The 25,448-nt window shown below is 38.7% G+C and overlaps 1 protein-coding gene across 1 annotated transcript in view; it reads right to left on the minus strand.

The window, feature by feature from the left end:
- SPOCK3 (SPARC (osteonectin), cwcv and kazal like domains proteoglycan 3) overlaps window positions 1-25,448 on the minus strand; it is a 276,057-nt gene that overhangs the window by 84,415 nt on the left and 166,194 nt on the right. The window contains exon 4 of the mRNA XM_075258082.1: window positions 9,100-9,214. Within this exon, the coding sequence (XP_075114183.1) occupies window positions 9,100-9,214 (115 nt within the window). The remainder of the gene's footprint in view (window positions 1-9,099; window positions 9,215-25,448) is intronic.

Consider the following 25,448-nt stretch of genomic DNA (forward strand, 5'->3'; position numbering starts at 1 on the left):
GGGGCGTGGCTGGGCGGATCGGGGGCATGGCCGAGTGAAGGGGGCGGGGCTGAGCCCCGTTCGCCGGCAGAGAGTAGGCCCGGAGACTGCCTGCTCTCTGCCTGAGCGTGAGGGGAGGCTGCTGGAGCAGTGCTGCTCCAGTGGCCTCCCCAAACCACCGCTCGGTGATAAGCCAGTCCAGGACAGCTTGTCTTGGACTGGCTTAGGTTAGCAAAAATGCCGCCCTCCCTGAGGCCCTGGCATAGTGCCGCCTGAAGCGCTCGCTTCAGGTCGCCTCATGGGAGGTGCGGCACTGATTGTGACAATGTAGTGTTTTTTTCATTACGGAAATGCAGCGGCAAAAGACGCTGCATTTTACAGTACCTGCAAAGTGAATGGGATTCTGGCTAATTGCAAAAAATTTTGAAGTGGAAAGGAGGCATTTTCAAAAAAAACCCTCTCACAACATTTTACATATAAAAATAATTAAATATAGCAGTATCCTAACACGAAAATAAAGATTTATCTAGTGCATTAAGGGGATAATGAAAAAAAGAAATTACAATGTATGAATTGCTGTTTTTCAGCTCACCTCAACCCCCACCCCAAGAAAATGGAAGAAAAACAGATTGAAAAGTCATATGTGCCCCATAATGGTACCAATAAAACGGCATGTTGTCTCATATGAAAAGAGAAAATATATAGCTTTGTAACATTTGATACATTTATGTCACAAAGCCAAGAGTATTGTAGTTATGATACCTTATTGGCTAACCAGAAAAATTCCATTTGCAAACCTTCAAAGTAGAGAAGCTCTTTCTTTGTGCATTAACAAATCAATGAGTGAGAATAAATTTTTCAGAAAGGAGGTAGTCGCGACAGATAGCTTTGTGTTCCTGGAATTCCCTGTGACATAATTGTGAACTGCTAATCCTACCATGACAAGACCAAGCCTGGAGTGGCCTAGACATCTAACCTCATATCACATATTGCTTAGAAGCAGGAGTGCATTAAGGCCTGATGAAACCATAACATTGTTTGCCTTTACATAGTTATTTCAAGAAAGTCTGTCAAGTCATCCTCCAATACAGATAATGCCAGCATTTCTGTAAGTAAAACTGCCATACTGCGATGTGAAGTTTTGTGGGAAAAGCAGAACGCGCACTTTGCACTTTATAAGGGTCCATTCACACAGAGGAATTTGGCGTTGATTCTGGAGCGGAATCTGGGTCAGAATCAGTGATGAAAAAAAAAGACTCCCATTGACTTCAATGGGTTCCGTTTTCCGTGTAGAACCATTTAAATCAATGGGAAAAAAAGCCTCCCATTGATTTCCATGCGGAAAACAGAACCCATTGAAGTCAATGGGAGTCTTTTTTTTTCAGCACTGATTCTGCCGCGAATTCCGCACCAGAATCAGCGTCAAATTCCTCCGTGTGAATGAACCCATAAAGTTGCCTCAGCACTGACCAATGCAATAAAAGTGATAAGAAGGGAAGGGGGAAGATGTGCAAGGAGGAGAAAGTACATAAAGTTATATACAGTATTTAGAAAAAAGAAGAGCTGTGGGGATAATTGACCCTTATCTACTGTATCATCCACATTTAATATTTAATTTTTGGTTGCTTTGCAAATTTTGTTTGTGCTAATGTATAATTATGTAATGAACGGATAATTGTCCTTTCCAACGATGCACTAATTTGCTAAATGTCAGTACCTATGGCGCTGAAGGGCTAGCAACTGACAACAGTTACCTCAAAGAACTTGTACTGTACAACGTGTTATTTTCTGGAAAAACGACTTTAAAAATATGAAGTAAAAGGAAAGAAGATCATTTCTTTTAAAAGCTGCAGTATCTCATAATTAATTAATTAAAAATAACAACTGGTAGATATACTACAGAGAAAACAAATGCGTTGCATTATTCAGCCCTGATGTTAAGCAAAGGGGTATCTAAATTTAAAGAAAAAATACTTGTTAATATTTTCACTATATTCACACTATAATAGAATGATTGACTGCATTTTGAGCCAAAGTAAGTTCAGAAGACTCAACAAAGCTTATGGGATAAGTACAATCGTTTCCTATAAAAATATAACTGGCATCAATGAATGTCACTAATATCTGGTTTTATAGGCTTGAATGAACCACGGTTGGCATCTGATACTGCAATGAAAAAAGGAATTAAAAAGAGAGATTATGTTCCTGAAATACTCTTTTTTTTATCAGATAATCATTGCGTTCTTCGCTAGGACTGCATTTTCACAATAAAAAAAAATTGCAGAAAAAAATTTGGTTCTTGCCATCTGCAAATAATAGCATCCGTTGACAGTCAAAGTATAACATAATAACTTTAACCCCTTCCCATCAAAGCCATTTTTCGATTTTTGTTTTTTTACTCCTCTCCTTACAAAATCCATAGTGTTTTTTTATTTTTCTCTTCACAGAGCTGTATGAGGGCTTATTTTTTGTTGGACAAATGACACTTCACAATGATGCAATTTAATTCTACTACTTCTGTGCCCCCCCACTTTATTACTATTTGATAGTGACTCTGTTGACTATATCCCATATGAATTACTTACTTATTATATTAGAGACATTTTGATATCTAGGATTGTTCTATATGCAATGGATGTTTAGCATTATGCACTTTATGAATTTACATCTATAATATGGTCTGGTCTTTCTGATTATCTGTACTGTGGAATAGTACTCTGTGTCACAGCTTATTCCATCATGTTAGGTTGTTTTGTGAGCTATTTGGTTTTTGTGATTATTATGAATTTATATTTGTAATATATGTAATAAATTATATTTATATATTTTTGCAATGTGTTGTCGGTGCCCTCTCTCTTTGATGTGTATTAGTGTTGCTTTTGTGTGTGCCCCAGTTATCTTTGCATGAGGTAATTAGGTTTGGTATTGGTACAATTTAATGCTCTGGAAAAAAATTCAGAACGAAGTAGAATTAGAGAAAAACAGCATTTGTTTGACTTTCTTAGGCCGGGTTCACACGGAGTATTGTGGCTCGTTATTTGGTACGTACACGCCGCGGGATCTTTTGCGGGCCATATACGCTCCCATTGTTTTCAATGGGAGCCGGTACCGTACACACGGCACTATTTTGCGGCCGTGATTTTGCGGTGGCCGCAAAATAGCGCTGCGTGTACGGTATCAGCTCCCATTGAAAACAATGGGAGCGTATATGGCCCGCAAGAGATCCAGCGGCGTGTACGTACCAAATGACGAGCCACAATACTCCGTGTGAACCTGGCCTTACAGGCTTCTTTTTCATGGCACTGAGCAACCAAAATAACATGTCACCTGTATTTTGAGGGTCAGTACGATTATGGCAATACCAATTTTTTTTTTTTTTTTTTAATGTAGATTGTGAGGCCCACATGGTGCTCACAATGTACATTCCCGCTATCAGTATGTCTTTTTGGAATATGGGATGGAAATCCATGCAAACATGGGGAGAACATACAAACTCCTTGCAGATGGTTTTTTGCCCTTGGCCGGATTTGAACACCAGGACCCAGTGCTGCAAGGCTGCAGTGCTAACCACTGAGCCACCGTGGGGCCCCCTTGGCAATACTAAATTTATATAGATTTTATAACATTTTAATCGCCCTAAAAATACAAATTTTGCAAAAAAATAAATAAATAATTCTTGGAGCCACCATATTCTGACACTGGTTATCATATCTTCTTTTTAAATGCCTCTATCTAAGATTAAACAAATTTAACTCATTTAATCTCTCTTTTTAACTGAAGTCCTCCGTGCCCCTCATCATCTTTTGGCCTTTCATTGTACATTTTCCAACTCTAGGACATTCTTTCTATGAACTGGTGCCTAGAACTGAACTTCATATTAGAGATAGAGAATTTATATATTTAAAGAATTTTGGGGGGTTTGTTTGCTTTCTTTAGCCACATACCTTTCATTATGTAATTTAGCTGATTTATTTCCCTTTTATAGAAATTATAAAATACTTTTTAATTATCAAAGGCCAAAGGTGAGCTTTCAGATTTATATATTTGGAAATGCCTATTTTTAATGATTATTGCCACTTTAACAGTAACAGTGACCAAGCAGGAAGGGGTGTGTGTTAAGATTTTTATAATTTTACCCTATTCATTTTGTTATCCATTTGTTCAAAGGAGATTTAAATGTCTTCCACATTTGTATAACTATCTGACAGTAGCTGCTCCCAGTCTATATCCTGAAGCACCTAACTTAGGGAAGTTGGCCTTTTTGGTTTACAATTAAGGTGGAAAGTGATTAGAGGATGGTGGATATTACCTAGATTTTCACAGTTACTTTTCCAATAAGTTCTCTGTCTCATTTTTTGTTAGAAATGATGAAATACATAAGGAATTCTCTACTTCGATCATATGAACTCACATTCCAGATAATCATTCTGTATAACGGTGTAGTTGATCGACTGATGAAAAAGTTCATTGAGTGATTGGCAGCTTTCGGCAGGACAAAACAATCACTAGTATGTACTACAATGTACTAGTACAAAACAATCAGTAGCACTTTGTAATAAGGGTTGTGCTGCTTGCAAACAATGAAAGTACAACTGATTGACACATTTTGTACTGATCAGAGCTTGTAAAAAAACTGTCTCATCTAATAGGGCCCTGAGATCAAGTTGAACTTCAGTAAGAGCTCAGTGGCTCAGACAAAAATTACCAGGCACAATGCTTCTCTATGTTGGATTGTTTCACAAAGGATCATAAGGCAATATATTATCCATTGATTTATTTATGTATAAGATAATGCGTTTCGGGGTATAACAAGCAAATAAACCCCTTCATCAGATTAAAAGACTTGTGGCAAGCAGAAAAAATAGTGCAATAATGGTTAAAATAGAGAATAGAAGCACTGTTGTGACGTCTCTGCCTGCTCGGGTCACCGCACCGCCCTCTGCTCACATGCTGCAGTGCAGAACCCGGGTTCATCCTCCCTATTTATGCCTGCATAAATGCCTACATTCACACTGGTGCTTGCTGTTGCCTTGTGCGTGCTGGCTTTTCTCTTGCTGTTCATTCTTGTATTCTGATTTTTGATCTCTGGCTTTCTCTATTGACTACTCTTTTAGATATCGATTTTGACACTGCATTGCTTCGACTGTTACCGAACCCTTGGCTTGCTGACCTCCCTTTGTTGTTTGTCTTGTCCGCGTTTTGTGTGTCACGTATTTAGGAAGGTTTTTGTTGTCCAGCCTATGACCTAGGATAGGACCAGCAAGCAGGAAGGGACAATGGGGGGTTTCAGACCAGGGCTCACTGTCTCTTGTGCCCCTTCCTCCAGGGTTCATCTACAGCACTGGGGAACTGCTGTCTGGCACTTCCCTTACAACTGTAGTGAATTGTAGATATATGGGGATAATGGATCAATTCAGTGGTAGGGTGAAGTTCAAAGATTCCTGAAAATCAATATAACCCCAGCACTAACACATTCAATGATACACTGTAAAATTAATTTATACCGTAATAAATATGCTCCTATTTTGAAATTAATATAAATATGAAAAACATTAAAAAATGCAACAAACACACAAATAAACGAATGAACAATTAGTTAGAAGCTTTGTATAAGCTCTTGTTCCTATTAAATAATTAAATAAGTAAACTTAATACAAAGAAATAATTAACTTAATAAATATCATGAAGGTCTTACTTTAAGACAGAAATAAGAAAGGAAAGGCAGATGTAGATGAGAACTTTCCACTCATGGCAGATGCCATGAATGGATGACTAGATGGCAATTACTACCAAGCCTTGCTAGATGAAGTTAACAAGTACTAGACACGGTCCTTTCTATACATTTGATGTGAATAATTCAGCTGTAATGAATGGATGGTCCTTAGGCCGGGTTCACACTGAGTATTGTGGCTCGTCATTTGGTACGTACACGCCGCGGGATCTTTTGCGGGCCGTATACGCTCCCATTGTTTTCAATGGGAGCCGGTACCGTACACGCGGCGCTATTTTGCAGCCGTGATTTTGCGGCAGCCGCAAAATAGTGACGCATGTACGGTACCGGCTCCCATTGTAAACAATGGGAGCGTATACGGCCCGCAAAAGATCCCGCGGCGTCTACGTATCAAATGACGAGCCAGAATACTCCGTGTGAACCCGGCCTTATTCCTAAAAGAGGCTTGATAAAGAAAACAGTCATAGCAATGACTATAGTGAGTTGTAGCTATATGGGGGATAATGGATCAATATAATATTGTCATGGTTTTGTCAATGCTAGAGCCACCGTATACTGAATGCTGCTTGCACCTCTATGGAACAGGGGTAGGAAAACTTTCCCTGGCGCTACGACAGCTGACTAGGCCCTGCCTGAGGGTGTTGGTCAGCTGTACCCAAGCTAATCTTGGCCCCGACAACGTCTGGCTCTCTAAACATAGAGATCTAAGAGCCAGGTGGGGTGAGAGCTGATAGAGGCTAGGGACTGGGATACTAAAGTCAGTCACCCCTAACGAAGAATAGGTGCAGCTGCAAACAGTAACAAAAAGTAAGGGACGTGCTGGAGAACAAACACATAGTACAACCATAAACACATAACAGGAGATTGAGGAGAGGAACAGTGGAGTAGTGAGGAAAGGGTATCACAGGATAGGGGTAAAATAAACCTGAAGCCCTTAAACAAAACACACTAACACCAAAACCGTGTCAGGCAACCAGAAAATGCAGGACAGTGGTTGAGAAGAAATGTTGAGGATAAAACAGAATCTCACACAGAACACCACCACTTCCAGATTAGCTCCTGAGACCAAAAACTTTCACAAAACACTCCTCCTACTGAGCCAAGAATCCTGGTTGGTGACAACGAAAACTGGCCAGGAGCGAACAGACAGCCTGCCTTAAATAGAGACTGGCAACACCTGAATGGATAATGCAAATGAACACACCTGGGACCTCCAAACTCCAGCAGAAAATCAAGAAGCACATGCAACAGAAAGACAGAGACCAAACACAGGCAAACAGACAAATACAGTGTGCACAGGTGTCTTTTTATACTGATAACAAGTTTAAACAGGTGCCATTACTACAGGTAATGAGTGGAGGAAAGAGGAGACTCTTAAAGAAGAAGCTACAGGTCTGTGAGAGCCAGAAATCTTGATTGTTTGTAGGTGACCAAATACTTATTTTCCACCATAATTTGCAAATAAATTCTTACAAAATCAGACAATGTGATTTTCTGGATTTGTTTTCTCATTTTGTCTCTCATAGTTGAGGTCTACCTATGATGTAAATTACAGACGCCTCTCATCTTTTTAAGTGGTGGAACTTGCACTATTGGTGACTCACTAAATACTTTTTTGCCCCACTGTAGTCACGAGGCAGAGAATCAACCAGGAAATCCACAAGACCCCAGTTCAAATCCTGACAAATATATTGACTATGTGGGGGGGCCAAACAGTGGCTCAGTGGTCAGCACCGCAACCCTGCAGCGCTGGCGTCCTGGCGTTCAAATCCCACCAAGGGCAAAAAACCATCTGCAAGGAGTTTGTATGCTCTCCCCATGTTTGTATGGATTTCCATCTCATATTCAAAAAAAGACATACAGATAGGGGAAAAAAATGCGCATTGTGAGCTCTATGTGAGGCTCACAATCTACGAAATAAAATATATATATATATATATATATATATATATATATTGACTATGCACATAACTATTCTGCTGAAAATGCAGTAACACACGAAGACCCGGGTACCCCGTCGTCTATAATGGGATTTGTCGCGTTTCCAGCTGAAAAATGCAGATAAAAAACTGCTGCTTGCAGGACTTTTCTCTCAACATTTTTCAAGTGGAATGGGGAACGGAAACTCCTAACGCAGACCAAACACTATGGTGAACCTAGCCTTAACTACGATGAATAGAACTAACAATGCACAACACTATATTCTAATGTCACCATCTCTGCTGCTTCATTTGAGCCCAAAAGAGAAAGTGAATTTAACCCTTAGGAGATGCAAACATTTTTTCATTTTTGTGTTTTTGTTCTTTACTCCTTACATTCCAAAAGCCATAACTTTCTCATTTTTCTGTTTAGGTAGTCGTATGAGGGCTTGATTTCTGCATGACAAGTTGTACTTCAAAATGATACCATTTATTATTTTTACAATGTATCAGGAAGCAGGAAAAATTTCAGAGTGAGATTGAATTGACAAAAAATGCAATGCCGCCAGGTTTTTTTTATGGCTTCCACTTTGCAGTAAAAAGGCTATGTTAGCTTTATTTTGAATGTCAGTATGATCATGGGGATACCAAATTTATATAATTTTTTTTCATGTTTTAATAACTTTACAAAAAAATCAAAATTTTGAAGAAAAAAATTCTTTGTATCACCATATTCTGACAGCTGTAACTTTTTGATTTTTTCATTGTAAGGAGCTGTGTTAGATGTCTTTTTTTCTTCTTTTTTGTCTTTTTCTTTTCTTTCTGACCATGTGAGATTATTGTTTTGAGGGTGATGGTAGAAATTAATATCTCTGAAAGCAGTTGCCACTGAGGAATAAAAAGTGTCAATATGCAAATTCCCAGCAGTTCTAAACCCTCACTGTTCCCTTGTGCACCCTTTGCTTTATTTTACTTGCTGATCCATGTATTACTGTTATTTCCATACAATGAATCTGTTGACAAACTACATTTCCTATGATTCATCTGCCTGCTTTGTTTGAAGCTCACACAAGGGGGAGAAGTGAGCTTGCAAATGAGACATCACAGCAGCAGCAAGTGACCTAAAATGTGGAGTGATTTACCTGTGATTTCATTGCACCGGAGAGTGGAGAAGGGAGCGGCACACAGAGTTAGAGCAGGCAGATGAATCATGGAAAATATAGTTTGTCAACTCACTGCATGTAAATAACAGTGATACATGGATCAGCAAGTAAAATAAAGCCAAGCAAAGGGTACACAAGGGAACAGTGAGTATTTAACACTGCTGTGGATTTATTTGCAGATCATTTTTGGATGCTGAATAACCCCTTACATTATAAATTCAAACAAAGCTTATACAAATGTTATGATTATTCTGATCATGTTGTACAATATTTATGGGTACAATGTAGAATTAGAGAGATCACATACCTATGTGTAAGTCTTCTTTGGCTGACACATACTGCAGTCTCCTGATCCTGGGCAATGCACACTTTATGCCGATTGCACTTCATTTTTAAACAAGGGTCTTTTGCTGGATCAAGAGCTGAAAAGAACCAAGTAAACTATTTAAAGATCCAAGTAAAACAAGTATGATAAATTATTATTGATTCTATGAATTAACCATTAATTTTCATTTGATATATTCATCTTTAGGAACGCAAACCAAAACTCATAGTGAGACGAGTCATTCATGGACCATATAATGACCTGAATATTTCCAGGATTAGGGCTGGCAGAGAGCCTGTGTTTGGTTTACATGCTTTAAAAATCCATGTCAAAATTTAGGGGTCAATTAGAGGTTGGTAAAATTAATGATCTATAACCTTTTCAGGCATATAAGTAAATGCAAGTGAAATGTCTAGCTTTTTAATATTTAGCACATCAGTTTAAAACACAGTCAAAGACTAACAGTAACGCCCCAAGGACATGAAAAATGTATAATGTTTTTTTGTTTTTTTTTAACACACACATCCGGTTTTAGAACAATATGAGTATGGGTATGGGTACATACACATGTTTTTTTATTTTACGGTCAATTAAAAAATAGGACGTCCTATTTTTGTTTACTTTTAGTCTTGACTGATTCTATTCTATAGGGTCAGTTTTTAACGTCCATTTTTAGATAATGTATGAGTTTTACTGACGTTAAAAAACCGGGGAGTGGGTTGGGTCAGAAAAAGAAGAAGCCCAATGAAGTTCACCATTTTTTTCACTTGCATGTGTGTTGTGTTGACAATCTGGAAACCATTTATAGTTTATCTAGATATGCCCCATGGGAAACATTTTTGAAAAAGCTTGCCCTTCTATTAATCTTGGATGCCCATCAAAAGTGATTTTTTTTTCCAAGGGTTTTTTCACCTGAATTTTCTTTTGGGCTATGTACATTATAGAGAGAGATATGGAATTCATGTTGATTTTTTTTTTTTTTTTTTTTTTTTTTTTTTATAAACGAGTGTGTTTCTACGTAGTTTAGGGTGGTCCCAATCACAAGAGGGGCTTGAATGTCCTAAGATATAGGATTTAAAAGCAGATAAGAATGCATTTTCCCTTAAAACCCAAGACAAATGTAAACACTTATTAAATATTTGAAATATGTGAAAAAAGGTATTAATCTGGAACTGGTAATTTTTCAGCATTCTAGCTAATTAACATAAAAATTATGTACTTTCTACCTAATTGCAGTATCACTGTTGTGATGAATTTTTAATGCAAGATCCATGACTTCACCACTTCATTTGCTAAATGAAAAACAAGTATCCTTCACAACATAACTGCAAGATAACATATCTGTGCAAATAACTTTTATATAAAGAAGTATTCCATTAAATATTAATCTTTTAATTTTGTCAAATTCAAAGGAAAAGATTATTATCTTTCAAAATGTAATTATATATTCACTTGGCTTAGTCATGCATAATAGAAGATATGACCCCTCAAGTCACCTGGGGAGAATAAAGTATTATTTTTTTTTAAAGCAGAATGACTCTTATATAAAAAGGTAAAATAATGAGATATCTGTCTTTGTTTTTTTCTCCTTTTTGGACATTATTCATATGTAAGGATAGGGTCCTTATAGGGTCGTACAGATGGGTAATATTCATTGGCCTTTGTAGTAATACACTAAAAGAAATGTATAAAGGTTCACATGAAGAAGATATAAGACTTAAGCATTATTGCACATTATTTTATATGTCTAAGGTCCAATTTGCATCTGCGTTTTGTATTCCGTTAGGGACATTCGCTTGGGGACCACCCTAACAGAAACCTATATGAATTAAAAAGCGGTTAGCTACGAAACCACAAGAACCCCATAGACTATAATGGGTCCGTGTGCTCTCTGCACGAAACATGCGAACAGAAAAGTGCTGTTTGCAGTACTTTTATCTCCGCATGTGTTAGGGAAGTGCCAGACAACAGTTCCCAGTGCTGTAGATGAACCCTGGAGGAAGGGGCACAAGAGACAATGAGCCCAGGTCTGAAACCCCCCACTGTCCCTTCCTGCTTGCCAGTCCTATCCTATGTAATAGGCGACAACTGGATGACAGGCTCTCCCTAAATATGTGACATAAAAAAGAGGACAAAACAAATAACAACAAGGGAAGTCAGCTAGCCAGGGGTCAGTAAACATCGAGCGATGTGTCAAAACTGATATCCAAGAGAGTAGTCAATAGGGAAAGCCAGAGGTCAAGACTCAGAATACAAGAAAAAACAGCAAGAGACAAAGCCAGCACGCACAAGGCCATAGCAAGCCCCAATGTGAATGTGAGCCAAGAATAAATAGGGAGGAAGAACCCGCTCTGGAGTTGATAAGTGGATAGGCTGTCAATCACAGGGCAAGGCTAAACTTAACTATTTAAAGGAGCAGAGGGAAACCAAGGTGAAAGAAATGGGCGTGGTGGAAAATCAATTACCGAGGTGAGGAAATAGGACAGTGTTCAGACAACGCAAGAAGAACCCAAGAAAAGAAATCACAGTCGGACACGTCTCCTGTGCCACAGCATGCGGCCGGAGGATGACGTCTAGGCCTGGATAGGCAAAGATGTTATAGCATGATTCGTGTGGACACCAAGCGGAAACCACATGGACCCTACTATAGTCTATAGTCTTAGCTAACTGATTTTTAATGCGTATAGGTTTCTGTTTGCTGGGTCCCCAAGAAAACGTAACGAACGGAATACTAAACGCAGATGTGAACCAGGCCTAAGTCAGAAAAAGAGCACATGCAAAGAACTAGGGTTTTGCAAAATATACATTACAAACCACATGACATAAAAAGACATTCATTACAGTCATTTTGAAACCTTATAATCACAAATTACTACCATCCCTGGTCAATGTAGAGATCTATGTAAGCGGACACCTCACAGAATTTCTGTTTAAACATTTGACTATCAACTATAACAATAAAAACACTATATGTATAATGAAAGGTGAAAAGCATGCTAACTCGAAAACCAAGAATGGAATATCAAACACCAATGTATGATTAATCATCAGCATAAGCTGCATATATATCCCTTTATATACCCCTATATGTACTCTAGTGATGGCCTTTGGGAAGGCGCGCAACCATGTATTGCCTTATAGCACAGCTTCCTCAGGGGCAATGCGTCTACTGTAAACACTCGTAATATACTTAAAATTGGTTTTATAATAAACCCCAGATGAACATAAGGAAAGGTAATATAGTGGTTGTAGTAAATCACATGATGGGAAAAGAGAATATAACTTCTAATACATGTAGTTACTACAACTACTTAAGATGCCAATAGAAACAGTATAGTGAAACGCTACCATGAACCATATAAAGCACAAGCACAGAAAATACAAACTGCAACTATAGTAAAAAACTAAACAGATGATATTTATGTGCTGATAGCTGCTAAGTATGGGCAAAAAGTATATATGACGCAGGTGTAAAAAAATAGTCAATCACAAGGAATATACCCTTTAATATTATAAAATACATACGGTACACACATACACATAAACATACAAATCGCATGCGTGAACCATGTAAGTATTAGATAACTGGCCAGCAATGTTTCTACCAAAAATAAAAAAAGCTACAAATCAGTAATGTTACAGTGTATATCCAAAATAATACATAATAATACTTCAAGCTTAATGTTAAGTGAAAAGCAGTGACTGACTAAATATAACCGATAACTGAATATATACATTATAATGGCCAAAAAAAAGAATCAAAATGAAAAAAAAACCCATTATATTGATAAGCACAACCGTAATATACAAAGATAGTTGGATTACACTTTAGGTTTTCCTATCAGATGAGCCCTGAAATATATAAATGTATTAAAGTGCAAAGAATATCCTATTATGAAAAACCTCCATAGACATTACACAGTGCCAATATAAGATGACATGTCCCTGATATCTGCCTATTTAATATATCTAACAAGATGAAAGACTAGTGGTCTTCTTACACCAGATAAGGATTAAAAATAACTACAGATCAATAGCCTGGGACTATGGAAAAATACAATAAAAATCTTTATCTGCCATTAGCAATACATTATGGAAATGTTTTGACTTAAAGAGGTGACTGAAGATAATCGATACTGATGACCTATCATCAGTATCAAATCACTCAGCTGGTCCGGATAAATCACGTGTGTCAACTGAATTTATACGGCCAGAAGCAGCCCTGGTACTAGTCAAGTGAAAGATTGTAAGCCCTCGCGGGCAGGGCCCTCTACCCCACTGTGCCAGTCTGTCATTGTTAGTAGTATATCTATCTGTATATTCTGCGTATTGTATGTAATCCCCAAATGTAAAGCACCATGGAATTAATGGTGCTATATAAATAAATAAATAATAATAATAAAAAGCTCCCAACACCACTACAGTATATGGAGCTCTGTACACTGTATACACTCACCGGCCACTTTATTAGGTACACCATGCTAGTAACGGGTTGGACCCCCTTTTGCCTTCAGAACTGCCTCAATTCTTCGTGGCATAGATTCAACAAGGTGCTGGAAGCATTCCTCAGAGAGTTTGGTCCATATTGACATGATGGCATCACACAGTTGCCGCAGATTTGTCGGCTGCACATCCATGATGCGAATCTCCCGTTCCACCACATCCCAAAGATGCTCTATTGGATTGAGATCTGGTGACTGTGGAGGCCATTGGAGTACAGTGAACTCATTGTCATGTTCAAGAAACCAGTCTGAGATGATTCCAGCTTTATGACATGGCGCATTATCCTGCTGAAAGTAGCCATCAGATGTTGGGTACATTGTGGTCATAAAGGGATGGACATGGTCAGCAACAATACTCAGGTAGGCTTTGGCATTGCAACGATGCTCAATTGGTACCAAGGGGCCCAAAGAGTGCCAAGAAAATATTCCCCACACCATGACACCACCACCACCAGCCTGAACCGTTGATACAAGGCAGGATGGATCCATGCTTTCATGTTGTTGACGCCAAATTCTGACCCTACCATCCGAATGTCGCAGCAGAAATCGAGACTCATCAGACCAGGCAACGTTTTTCCAATCTTCAATTGTCCAATTTCGATGAGCTTGTGCAAATTGTAGCCTCAGTTTCCTGTTCTTAGCTGAAAGGAGTGGCACCCGGTGTGGTCTTCTGCTGCTGTAGCCCATCTGCCTCAAAGTTCGACGTACTGTGCATTCAGAGATGCTCTTCTGGCTACCTTGGTTGTAACGGGTGGCTATTTGAGTCACTGTTGCCTTTCTATCAGCTCGAACCAGTCTGGCCATTCTCCTCTGACCTCTGGCATCAACAACGCATTTCCGCCCACAGAACTGCCGCTCACTGGATGTTTTTTTCTTTTTCGGACCATTCTCTGTAAACCCTAGAGATGGTTGTGCGTGAAAATCCCAGTAGATCAGCAGTTTCTGAAATACTCAGACCAGCCCTTCTGGCACCAACAACCATGCCACGTTCAAAGGCACTCAAATCACCTTTCTTCCCCATACTGATGCTCGGTTTGAACTGCAGGAGATTGTCTTGACCATGTCTACATGCCTAAATGCACTGAGTTGCCGCCATGTGATTGGCTGATTAGAAATTAAGTGTTAACGAGCAGTTGGACAGGTGTACCTAATAAAGTGGCCGGTGAGTGTACATCTGCCTGCTCCATGCACTGTAGCTGTGGTACCTGGAACTACAACCCTGCTCCCTTCCACTTGAATAGGAACAGAGCTGCTCCTGGCTATATACTTTATATATTACTGCTGTTGGCCACACCTTTTCGGTGCAGAGCCCCGGTGTCAGATATTGACTGATCTGATACTTCAGTTCCTGGACAATCTCTTTCTGTAAAGTTAACCTAAAGATAGATGAGATAGGCTGAGTATGTGCCAAATTTGATCAATTCGATCTTTGGAGCATGTTTGATATATACCCAATGCAAACCCCCTTCTTAATGCTATTACTAAATCTGACACATTAAGACCTGACAAAGCCATGGTCATTTCTTAAAGGGGCTCTATCATTGGGAAAAGTAATTTTTAGATAAGCACATCCTTGCATAGCCTTTAGAAAGGCTATTCCAAACCTACCTTTTGTATGTAAATTGCCTCAGTGGTTTTTGAAAAAGTCAGTTTTTATTCATATGCTAATTAAATTTGGTGCACCCATCGTGCATTCTCTTTGCTATTGTTTCCTATGGGTGTATGCAGCACAGTCTGCTGCTGCTGATGACTCAGCTTCCTGTTTGCACACACACAAGTGCTGCTGGGAACTTCCTGTGCTGGCTGGAAACTAATTAGCAGATGACTAAAAAATGACTTATTAAAAAAACACTGACGGCTTGTTCACATCTGTGCCCGATCTCTGTTTGTCGGGTCTCCGTCTTCTGCAGACAGAGGACTGAAACCCAACAGACAGTATCCGTCCGTGAGAGCCAGTGAGCATTTCGTGCTCTCCGCGGCGAAATGTTTTTTTTTTTTTTTACCTGGACGCAAACTTTGTGTCTGGTTAACAAAAATCGGTTTCACCGTGAAGAGCACAAAACGCTCACCGGCATTCACGGCCGGACAGTTTCCAAACCCATTCAAATGAATGGGTTTGAAAACTGACTACAAGGTTTCCGTATTTTTAAATTTTAAAGCATATGTGTATTTGTCCAATGATTGCAGGGAAACTCACCTCAACTTCACTGTGTATGAAGAAAAGATGTACTGTCCTGGCAATAATGGAGAAAGGTGTTAGGCTAAAGCTCAACATAGTGGGCCACAGCAAAAAGCGCTGCGGGAAAAACCGTGGTGACAACGTATCATGGTTTTCCCCCACATTGCTTTTCACAGAAAGTGGAAATTTCTGCAGACTTTCTGCTTCTACTATACCTATAGGGAAACCACTGGCATTTCCATAGGTGTAATTGACATACTACAATTTCTAAAATTGCAACCATTTTGGAAATCACTGGAATCCCATCCACTGTGCAGGGATTCACTGTGCCACTTTTTTTTTCTTTGCAAAAGTCAGGAATGGATTGAGCAGAAGGTACAAGTATAAGAACTCCCCTTATATTTTCCATTCCTTTGGTAGCCATTATTGGCTTTGGCTCAAAAAACAGCAGCAAAGTCTGCAACAAAAAAAGATGTGTTTCTGCAACGTGGGGCCTTAGCCTTAGGGGGTTATTTAACAACCACAGGAGAACAATCTTCCTATAGTCAGGTTTGGGACTATAAAACATTGATCCATTATTCCATTGCTGATGGTTTAGTATTCCAGCACCCCCTGACAAGTATTCCAGCACCCCCTTTAGTTGTTACTCTGTAAGAGTTGTTTGCCCATGTAAGCTCTAAATTATAATAATCTTCTAAATATGTTAATGCTGTATAAGTAAAGATAGGTATTGTATTAGTATTATGGTTATTATTTATTATACCCAATAATAAGAGCTGAACCTAGTGAAGTTAATATCACATATATAAGATATTATTCGTGCATCCTCTGCTAGTATATATATATATATCAAACGTAACACCAAAGAAGACATACTGTATAACATATTACTCATCCACAAGATATTTATTATTTTACAAGATTACAGGATAAACTTTTGCCTGTATAGTAAATGTATTAGTAAGTGTTATGACTGATGGCTTAAACTGAGTAATAAGCTTTTATAGACAGGTGATCTTTAGAATGATAAAATATACACGTGTCAAGGCTCAGCAGAATCCATTAAAATCCAGACCTGATGTCTCCAGTTTTAAAAATATTATGTGAAAATCAAGGAAATTGCTTTGCCATAATTGCAACAGTGAAACCTCAAGGTCAAGCACTGATGAAAGGGCAATTGTGAAACCTTTATAAAAAAAATAAGAGAAAAAGAAACAGACATTTGCCAATCAATTTGTAATCAAAGAGAGTTTATCACTAGGAAGAAGAGACTGGGCAAAACATTTGTGACATTCTAACATCATTGGGTTGTTCACATGTGCAATAAACTGTTATTTCCTGAGCTTATAAATTCATCATATTCATAGCATACGTTAGGCAATAACATTAAGGTTATACTTTTTTATGTAAAATAAGCTCCAAGACTGAGAATATGCTATATCTTATGCTTAAAGTACAAATAAATATTTCACATGTAGGAATAAAAGAAACATCATTCATAAGATACTATAAGGCCGGGTTCAGATGGTGTTTTCTGGTCTGGAATTTGACGTGGAGGCCGCCTCAGATTCCGGACCAAAAAACAGGTAGCTGCGACTGGATGCCGATGCGGCACTCCGGTCCGAATTAGGCCGAAATGAATGGGACACTCGGGAGGGAGTGTCTTCAGGCTGACGTCTGGCCGCGGAATCCACCTTAAGAAAGAGCTCGCTGAAAAAGGAACCCATTGATTTTGATGGGAGGCGGTTTTTTGAGCCGGATTCTTACGTGGATTCCGCGTCAAAATCCGACCCAAAAACCCCTGTGTGAACCCCGCCTAAGGATGATTTAACACAACATTTTATTGGGTAACTGCCACTACAGTTTTCATTGATGTTTTTTCAGCCAAAGTAAGAACTAGATCCAGCAGACATTTTGTAGATTTGTAGAAGATCAACTTTGAAGTCTTGTGTGTGAGGCCGTTGATGCACTCGGGACCAGCCTTTACCTCTGGGAGCACTGCTTTCACCGCTCCAGTATGGTGGGTACTGTCATAGCATAACTCCCAGGTAAAGGGGTATGAGTGGCAAGAGTAGTGCTCCAGGGAGCTGAAAGCCTGTCCCCAATGCACCAACTACTTCATTTGCACATGATTTCCATTTGCTTTTTTTTCGCAAAAACTACATCTGTGACACTGGATGTCAGTTTAAGATGCCTGTCAGAGGTGGTATACTCCCTTTAAAGGTAGATAGATAGGTTAGGGTCACCTGAGTCAAACAATGTCTTCCCTTGTGAAATGGTGCCTCTGTTGGTAAAATAAGATATTATGGCCAGAATCTGCAGGATTTTTAAGGTTTTTCTTAAAATTTTTAGAAAATGCAAAAAAATTGTTTAAAACTATTTTTTACATAAAACTTAAATCAGCTCTTGACATGATTTAATAGGTGCTTCTCCAGGGTTTTTGGCACAGCTGCATTTTTTCTTTCGCCCCCACTGTTCCTGAGCAGCTAGTGCTGTTATTTTTTATGCCTGATATGATAAATACAAAGTCTAAGTAGTACTTTAGGTATCCATACTATCTGTACTGGTTGCTCAGGAATGGTGGGAACAAGAGTAAAAATGTTACTGCGCTGGGATCAATGGTGTGGTGCACATTAATGGATGCTAAGAACTACAGTTGGTAGAAGTAGCGAAAGGTCCTTTTTATAAGAATTAACATTTATCACCTACATGTAAGGTAGATGATAAACGTCTGATCTCAAGGGGTTCCTGAATGAAAATGTGGCAAAGCTTGGCTTCTCTTTGGCAGTGCCATATAGTTAAATGGAGCTGTAGCTCATATACTTTGTACTCACTTGATTCAAGCTCCTCCTTTTGGTGAGGGGGTACACTGTGGAATATACAGGGCCAAGGACCCTCTACTCATATGATTGATGAAGTGATGCGGAGGTGGAAAGTAGAGAAAATTCCACTAGTGGAAAAAAAAGCTAGCAGAACCCATTGAAATCAATGGGAAGCTTTTTTTTTTTTTTTTTCAGCGTGGAAAATTCCACATCAAATTCCTCATCATTTTCCTCCGTGTGAATGGACCCTAACATTCTCACACTCTCATACTTGCCACTGGTACCTCATGGCAAAGAACTCTCTGAGGAGCTTTAGTGTTTCCCCATAAAAATACAATGCAATAATTACAAAAATGTGAGGGTTGTACTCACTTTGTGAGATACTGTATGTTTTTATAAATTTTATTTAATCTTACAATAGTAATACAAATGAACTTAAAGTCATACAAAAAGCCAGATAATATTTCATACAACCCTCACACTCTTTCTACTTGATTCAGTCAATATTTGCTGAAAATATTCTCTGCATATAGCAATGCATTTGTGCAGATATTGCCTCTATACCAGACATAGTGGCCAGATAAACTAATAAATTTGCATCAGAATTCTGGTGTAATTTGAACCAAAAAACTGGTGTACATGCTTTACACCTCAATTTATCAGGGTATGTTCACACGGCGGAATTTGCAGTCACCGGCATCTCGTTGCAGCATTCTGCTCTGGTTTAGGCCCAAAGAATGGGTGGAATCCGCGGCAAGATAGGGCGGCTCACTTCTTTTTTCCGCTACTAACTAGCGGATTCTGCCTCAAAATCCGCCTCAAACTCATTGGGAACTCAACTTATTGGGAACATTGGACTCAAAAACCACATAAGGATTCTAAAGAGAGAAAGCAGAAAGCACATACTACTTTCTATCTTTTATGAATTCCCTCCTGGTTTAGACTCACGTACTAGTTCAGAGAAATGAAGCTTCATTATCGTTTGTGCTGTGAGGCTGATAGTAATGAGTGGTGCTAATAATGACATTAAGGATACTGGGAAGAATATGCAAATCTGTCTCCCGAGATGTAAATAGGGAGACAATGCCTCAGTCATGCTGCCCACTAGGGGGAGCTCCAAAGGCCTCTGCGAAGGTCAGGCATGATGTTAAAGGGAGCTCCCTGTAGTGGGCAGCATGACTGAGGCACTGTCTCCCTATTTACATCTCGGGAGACAGATTTGCATATTCTTCCCATGATCCCTCACAGTGGAGCGTAAATGGCTTAAGATTCCACACACCTATATGGTGGTCTCTCCCTAAGGAGTGACAATATCATCTTTACCTTATTGAGGATACTGTCAGATTTGTAGGTTTTATCGATAAGATTTTTTTGAAGCCAAAACCAAGAGGGTATCCAAAGAAGAGGAGATATAGAACTTGTTCTCTATGTTTTCTCCTTTTATCATTTATAAAAGATTTTTGTTCAAAAGTCAGTTAACAATCATGTGTACAATGGACTTTGTTATTTCCTCATCATATGAAATTATCATATCCATATCTACCTTATGCACAGCTTACTTTAAGCAAAAACATTAACAAGCTCCCAACCTATGACTTACTATTATATCAGGGGAGGGTACTATGATGGTGGCATCTAAAGGGGTTCCCCTTGTGTCTGAACCCCCCCCCCCCCCCCATCTGCACCCCAGTAATGTGGTAGTGGGATACCAATGTGTTCTCATGGTGACAGAAGATGGGGAATAATTAGGACATACTGATGACATGAAAGAGGGTTTTTTCCCCACTTAGGATTTCCCTTTAAAAGAGTACTGAGATCCCCTTGAACATATTGCATAATTGACAACGCAACTGAATATGCACCTTATAATTTGTAATCCCCTCGTGCTTAGAAATGGTCGATACAGTTCTGGTTTAAATGAAAGAGAAAATTGTACTGTAAATAAGGATAGGTCATCTATAGTGGTGGAAAGCCCCACTATTTGCTATGAGTGCTTAGTAAGTATGAAAATAATAATCCAAAAACATTTAGGGCTAGTTCACACGTGGGCAAAGGGGAGGTTTTTGACAGCGGAATTCGCTTCAAAAACCTCTCCTTTAACATGGTGGTCTATGTAGACCACTAGCTTTTTTTTTCCTCCTAGCGTTTTCCGCCTGAAGAAGCGACATGACCTTTCTTCAGGCGGAAAACGCCTGAAGAATTGCATAGAAGTGAATGGGAGGCGAAAACCGCGCGGTAAAAAAACGCGCGGTTTTCGCCTGCAGTTTCTATAGCACATATAGGAAAAAAAACCCTAGCGAAAACCGCTAGCGAAAACCGCGTCAAAAATCTCGTCAAAAACCGCGTGGAATGCAAAAAACAGCGTCAAAAAAACTCCCCGAGGTTTTTTACCTCGCACAAATAAGCTAGGCGGTTTTCACGTGTGAACTGACCCTTATGAAACAAAACTATGTTAGGGTAAGGATTTCAATTATTAATATCACTGTATAACTACTAAGCTTTTGCAAATTAAAAGAATATGTTTAGTTTTTTTTCTTCATTTCCAAAAAATGACATATTGTGCAGGAATAAAGTAAAGTTTCTGCTTTCTAGTGACAGCAAGATGTCTCCACAGGGCAATGCGATTCAGCTCTGCATACTAGTACCAAGTTGTTAGAAGCATTAGTCAGGATTTATATGTCTTCGGAGACGTTACGTTCATGAACACTTATTTTTAAGCAGTGACTTCAAACATGTTCTACACATGTAAATAATTAATTTTATGTTAAATAGTTCTCTAGGAATTCTAAGAGGTAAAAAAAATCAAATAGTCAACTTTGCAAATCATCTGGATTTGTGTTCTAACATAATACTTTACATCATTGCTTTCCTAATATCAGACAAGAATAATGTTCAAAATAGAATAGCTACAGTATGTCACGCTCTTGTATATATAGTATTGTATAGTCTTCTCACCAAACTTAGTTTTATACTGTTAATAGACAAACCACCAATGCAAAGAAGGCAAACTAGTATCCTTATTGTATAGACTGAATCTGGTTACTAATACAGATTTTTTGTGTTGGCCTTCTGAGGTTGTAATCTTTGATTCAGTTCCCCATTGAACTGTGTTTTCACTTGAACATGCTGAAGAATCAACAGCTGGTCTTCAACTGCTGAGAAGTTCATTAAAAAGTGATGACCAATATGGCTGCATTTCCTATCATCACTTTCGCAAAAAAAAAAAAAAAAAGGGTGCACAATACAGCAGAACTATATAAAAATCCCAAACTTTGAAGTATAAAAAAACCCTATGAGTTGCCATATTCTGACCAATATACGTTGTATAGTTCTGTGTACAGAACAGAGGAGTAAGGTGTCATTTCTTGCAGGATAAGTTGTAGAATATTTTATACAATTTGGAAGACTGATTGCATTTTCTTCATTTTATTTAGGAAGGGGAAATGGCAAAAAAAAAAAAAAAATTTAGCTAGTATATCACTATTTTCCTGCTGCAACAATCATCATCATATGGAATAAATATTTTATGTTTATTGTTTGAGCAATTTCCATCATATGAATAGCGAATTTATTTATTTTTATACAGGATAGATTTTATCTGACATGAGTTATAGTAAATGTAGCATGTAGTTTTCTGCCACACTTCAGCCACCTTTTAAAGTAGTGAACAGGGCAGAGAGGTAGAGATGAACCTCAGTGTAACAAAAAGTTCAGGTGCATTTTTGGGCACTTTCCCTGATTATTATACTCTATATACTAATATAATAATTGTACATGGATGTACACAATAGGGCATAATACTGTGTGCAGGGGCCACTATGGGGCATAATACTGTGTGTAGGAGCCACTATGGGGCATAATACTGTGTGTAGGAGCCACTGAGGGACATAATACTGTGTGAAAGGGCCACTATGGGACATAATACTGTGTGCAGGGGCCACTATTGGGGATAATACTGTGTGCAAGGGCCACTATGGGGCATAATACTGTGTGTAGGGGCCACTATGGGACATAATACTGTGTAATGGGGCCACTATGGGGCATAATAGTGCATGCAGGAATGCGGGGGGGGGGGGATTGGTCATTCAGGGTCTTCGGCATCAGTCAGGGGGGGTCATGTCGAATGTTCGCAATGGGGCCCCGTCTTTTCTAGTTACGCCACTGGCTAGCAGTGCATTAATACAGCGATAAGGCCATTCGTGAGCTCAATGCTCATAACTGACTGTGATGCAATGACGGACCATAATTGGTCAGGTTTCCACAGATGGAACTCGGTTGTGTGCAAGTGCCTATAATTAAGTCATCTTCAAAAGGAATTTTCTATTATATACAATTCATTTCAAACAGACGCTGGCAGCAAGTAGTCTTACTAGTATGAGACAATGAAGGGGTGGCAGTGTTTGGATAAGAAACTACTTCTTGCATACGTTCACTATGGTAATTATAGGGGTCACAGCTGGAACCGGGCACATCTCCTTTCATATTTCCTTTGTTGGCTGGCAGTCAGTGTATCATAAATATATTACCCTGCCTTCTGGTGCACTGGAGTGAGAATATTTATAATACACAACCTTCCAATTTTAGAAAGGAGAAAATGGCAACAACAACAGCTAGTAAGCAAAATATAGGCAATGAGTGATTCTGAGAGGGAGAGTGTGACACAAAAGGAGCACAATTACTATGTGAGGGGCACCAACAGGGTGTGGGAATGATCACAAGCTTTTGTAAACAGACATGTTATACACAAGTTTTCATGGCATTTTTGGGGCAAATATACTGTAGGTGAGAAAGACAAACCACAGAGTTTACACCACGTGGGGCCCCAGCCTAAGGCTGAGGCCTACGTACAGCTTTTTTTTTGTTGCAGATTTTGCTGCATTTTTGAGCCCAGCCAGAAGTGGATTTAGCATAAGGTATACAATGTATAAGAACTTCCCATATATTTCTCATTCCTTTTGTAGCCATTCTTGACTTTGGCTGAAAATAAGTAGCAAAATCTGCAACAAAAAAAAACTATATGGGGCCTCAGCCTAAAATTTTGATAGTAATAGTTTATCTGCCCCATTGTCTACTGACCATTCATACAAAAAATGGACCACAACATGCCAGAATAAACTAGAAAATTAGGGAATCAAGGTGTCAAGTGATTGACTGTATTCAGCCTATGATAAAATACACATGTATTTTTAATGATCAAAATATTCAACAATATAGGCCACATTTTGGGGAAACACAGTGGCTCAGTGGTTAGCACTGCAGCCTTGCAGCGCTGGAGTCCTGGGTTCAAATTCTGCCATGAACAAAATGTGAAAGGAGTTTGTATGTTCTCCCCGAGTTTGTGTGGATTTCCTCCCATACTCCAAAGACATACTGATAGGGAAAAATGGAGATAAAAAAAATATAGACCACATTTTTGGCAATAACTCTCTACTATTGTTGATTGCAATAGTTTTAATTCTTAAATGATGGTTAGCTAAAATAGTCCTAATTTTATGTGTGTGGCCAGTATGAACAGTAACAGTACGAACTGGGAGGATATACCGGGAGAGTCAATTGCTTATATAGTTATCAGCCCGTGCCCGTCTCCTTCTTCCCCTGTGATGGCTTACAACACTATGACTGAAGTGATAATGTAACTGCCAAAAAATACTGAGACTGAACTTAAAAAACCTTACACCCACAATAGTGAGGATTTATAACTGCAAGACATTAGATAGTAAACAGCACTTGTAGAAAGCTTCACTCCCAGACGAGGCGTACAATTATGTTGCAAATTGATGTCAATTGAAATAATTGCTAGCATACCACATCATGGCCTGGTGTGATTTAGAATGGCATGCGAGAACATTGCAAAGTGAAATCTCTCTACCAAATTGTTTTAAATTGAGTCTTTTTTTGATTGTCAAATTCCATAGCATTGGTCTTAAAATTACACAGCAAAACCTTTAGAAACATGTCAAGATTGAATAGTATGCTTTCTGTACGTGAATGTAATCATTTTCGGCAAGCTGTATATCACACTGATGCCTCTATGTAATTGTTGCAATTTTATAATAGTATAGGAGCATTGTAATTATGTTACATATATATTCAAATAAATTACACAGAATTAGAAGGCAATATGCAATTATCATTTATCTGCCACCAGGGAGCAGTATATTAAACCGGCAAGCGTTAGATAGGTCAGGTTCACCTGATTATAATGCTTTTTCCCCATGAAAATTCGTGCCTCCGCTGTCGAGATATTCATTTATTGAACATGAATAAATTGTGATGTCTTAGGGGTTAAACAGCTGGGGCAGAGGTTTACCTGTTTCCTATTGTAGAAGCAGAAGTTCATCTGTCATTAGACATCAAGCACCAGCTTGACCTGATATGCAGGACTTGTTTTACATTACTGTTCAAATGCGACTATAGCAGTATAAATCCCCCGTTACCACTTTAGAAAGGTATGTTTGAGGGGTTAAATTATATACTCGAGTATAAGACGAATTTTTCAGCCCAGTTTTTGAGCTGAAAAAGCCCCCCTCGGCTTATACTCGAGTCAGCAAAAAAAAAAAAAAAATTTTTTTTTTTTTTTTTTTTTGGGGGGGGGTGTCTATGACCAGCCACAATATTAATGTATAGAATCTCCCATAAAATAGTGCAAAAAGGAAAAAAAAAAATAAGATTTAAAAAAATGAAAAATTAAAAGTTATAAATCCCTCCTTTCCCTAGAATACATATAAAAGTAGAAAATGACTGTGAAACACATACACATTAGGTATCCCTGTGTCTGAAAGTGCCCGGTCTACTGAATATAGGTATCTGCAGTGCTCCTGTTCCGTC

Source organism: Leptodactylus fuscus, chromosome 1 (genome assembly GCF_031893055.1).
Source record: "Leptodactylus fuscus isolate aLepFus1 chromosome 1, aLepFus1.hap2, whole genome shotgun sequence".
Lineage (NCBI taxonomy): Eukaryota > Metazoa > Chordata > Amphibia > Anura > Leptodactylidae > Leptodactylus > Leptodactylus fuscus.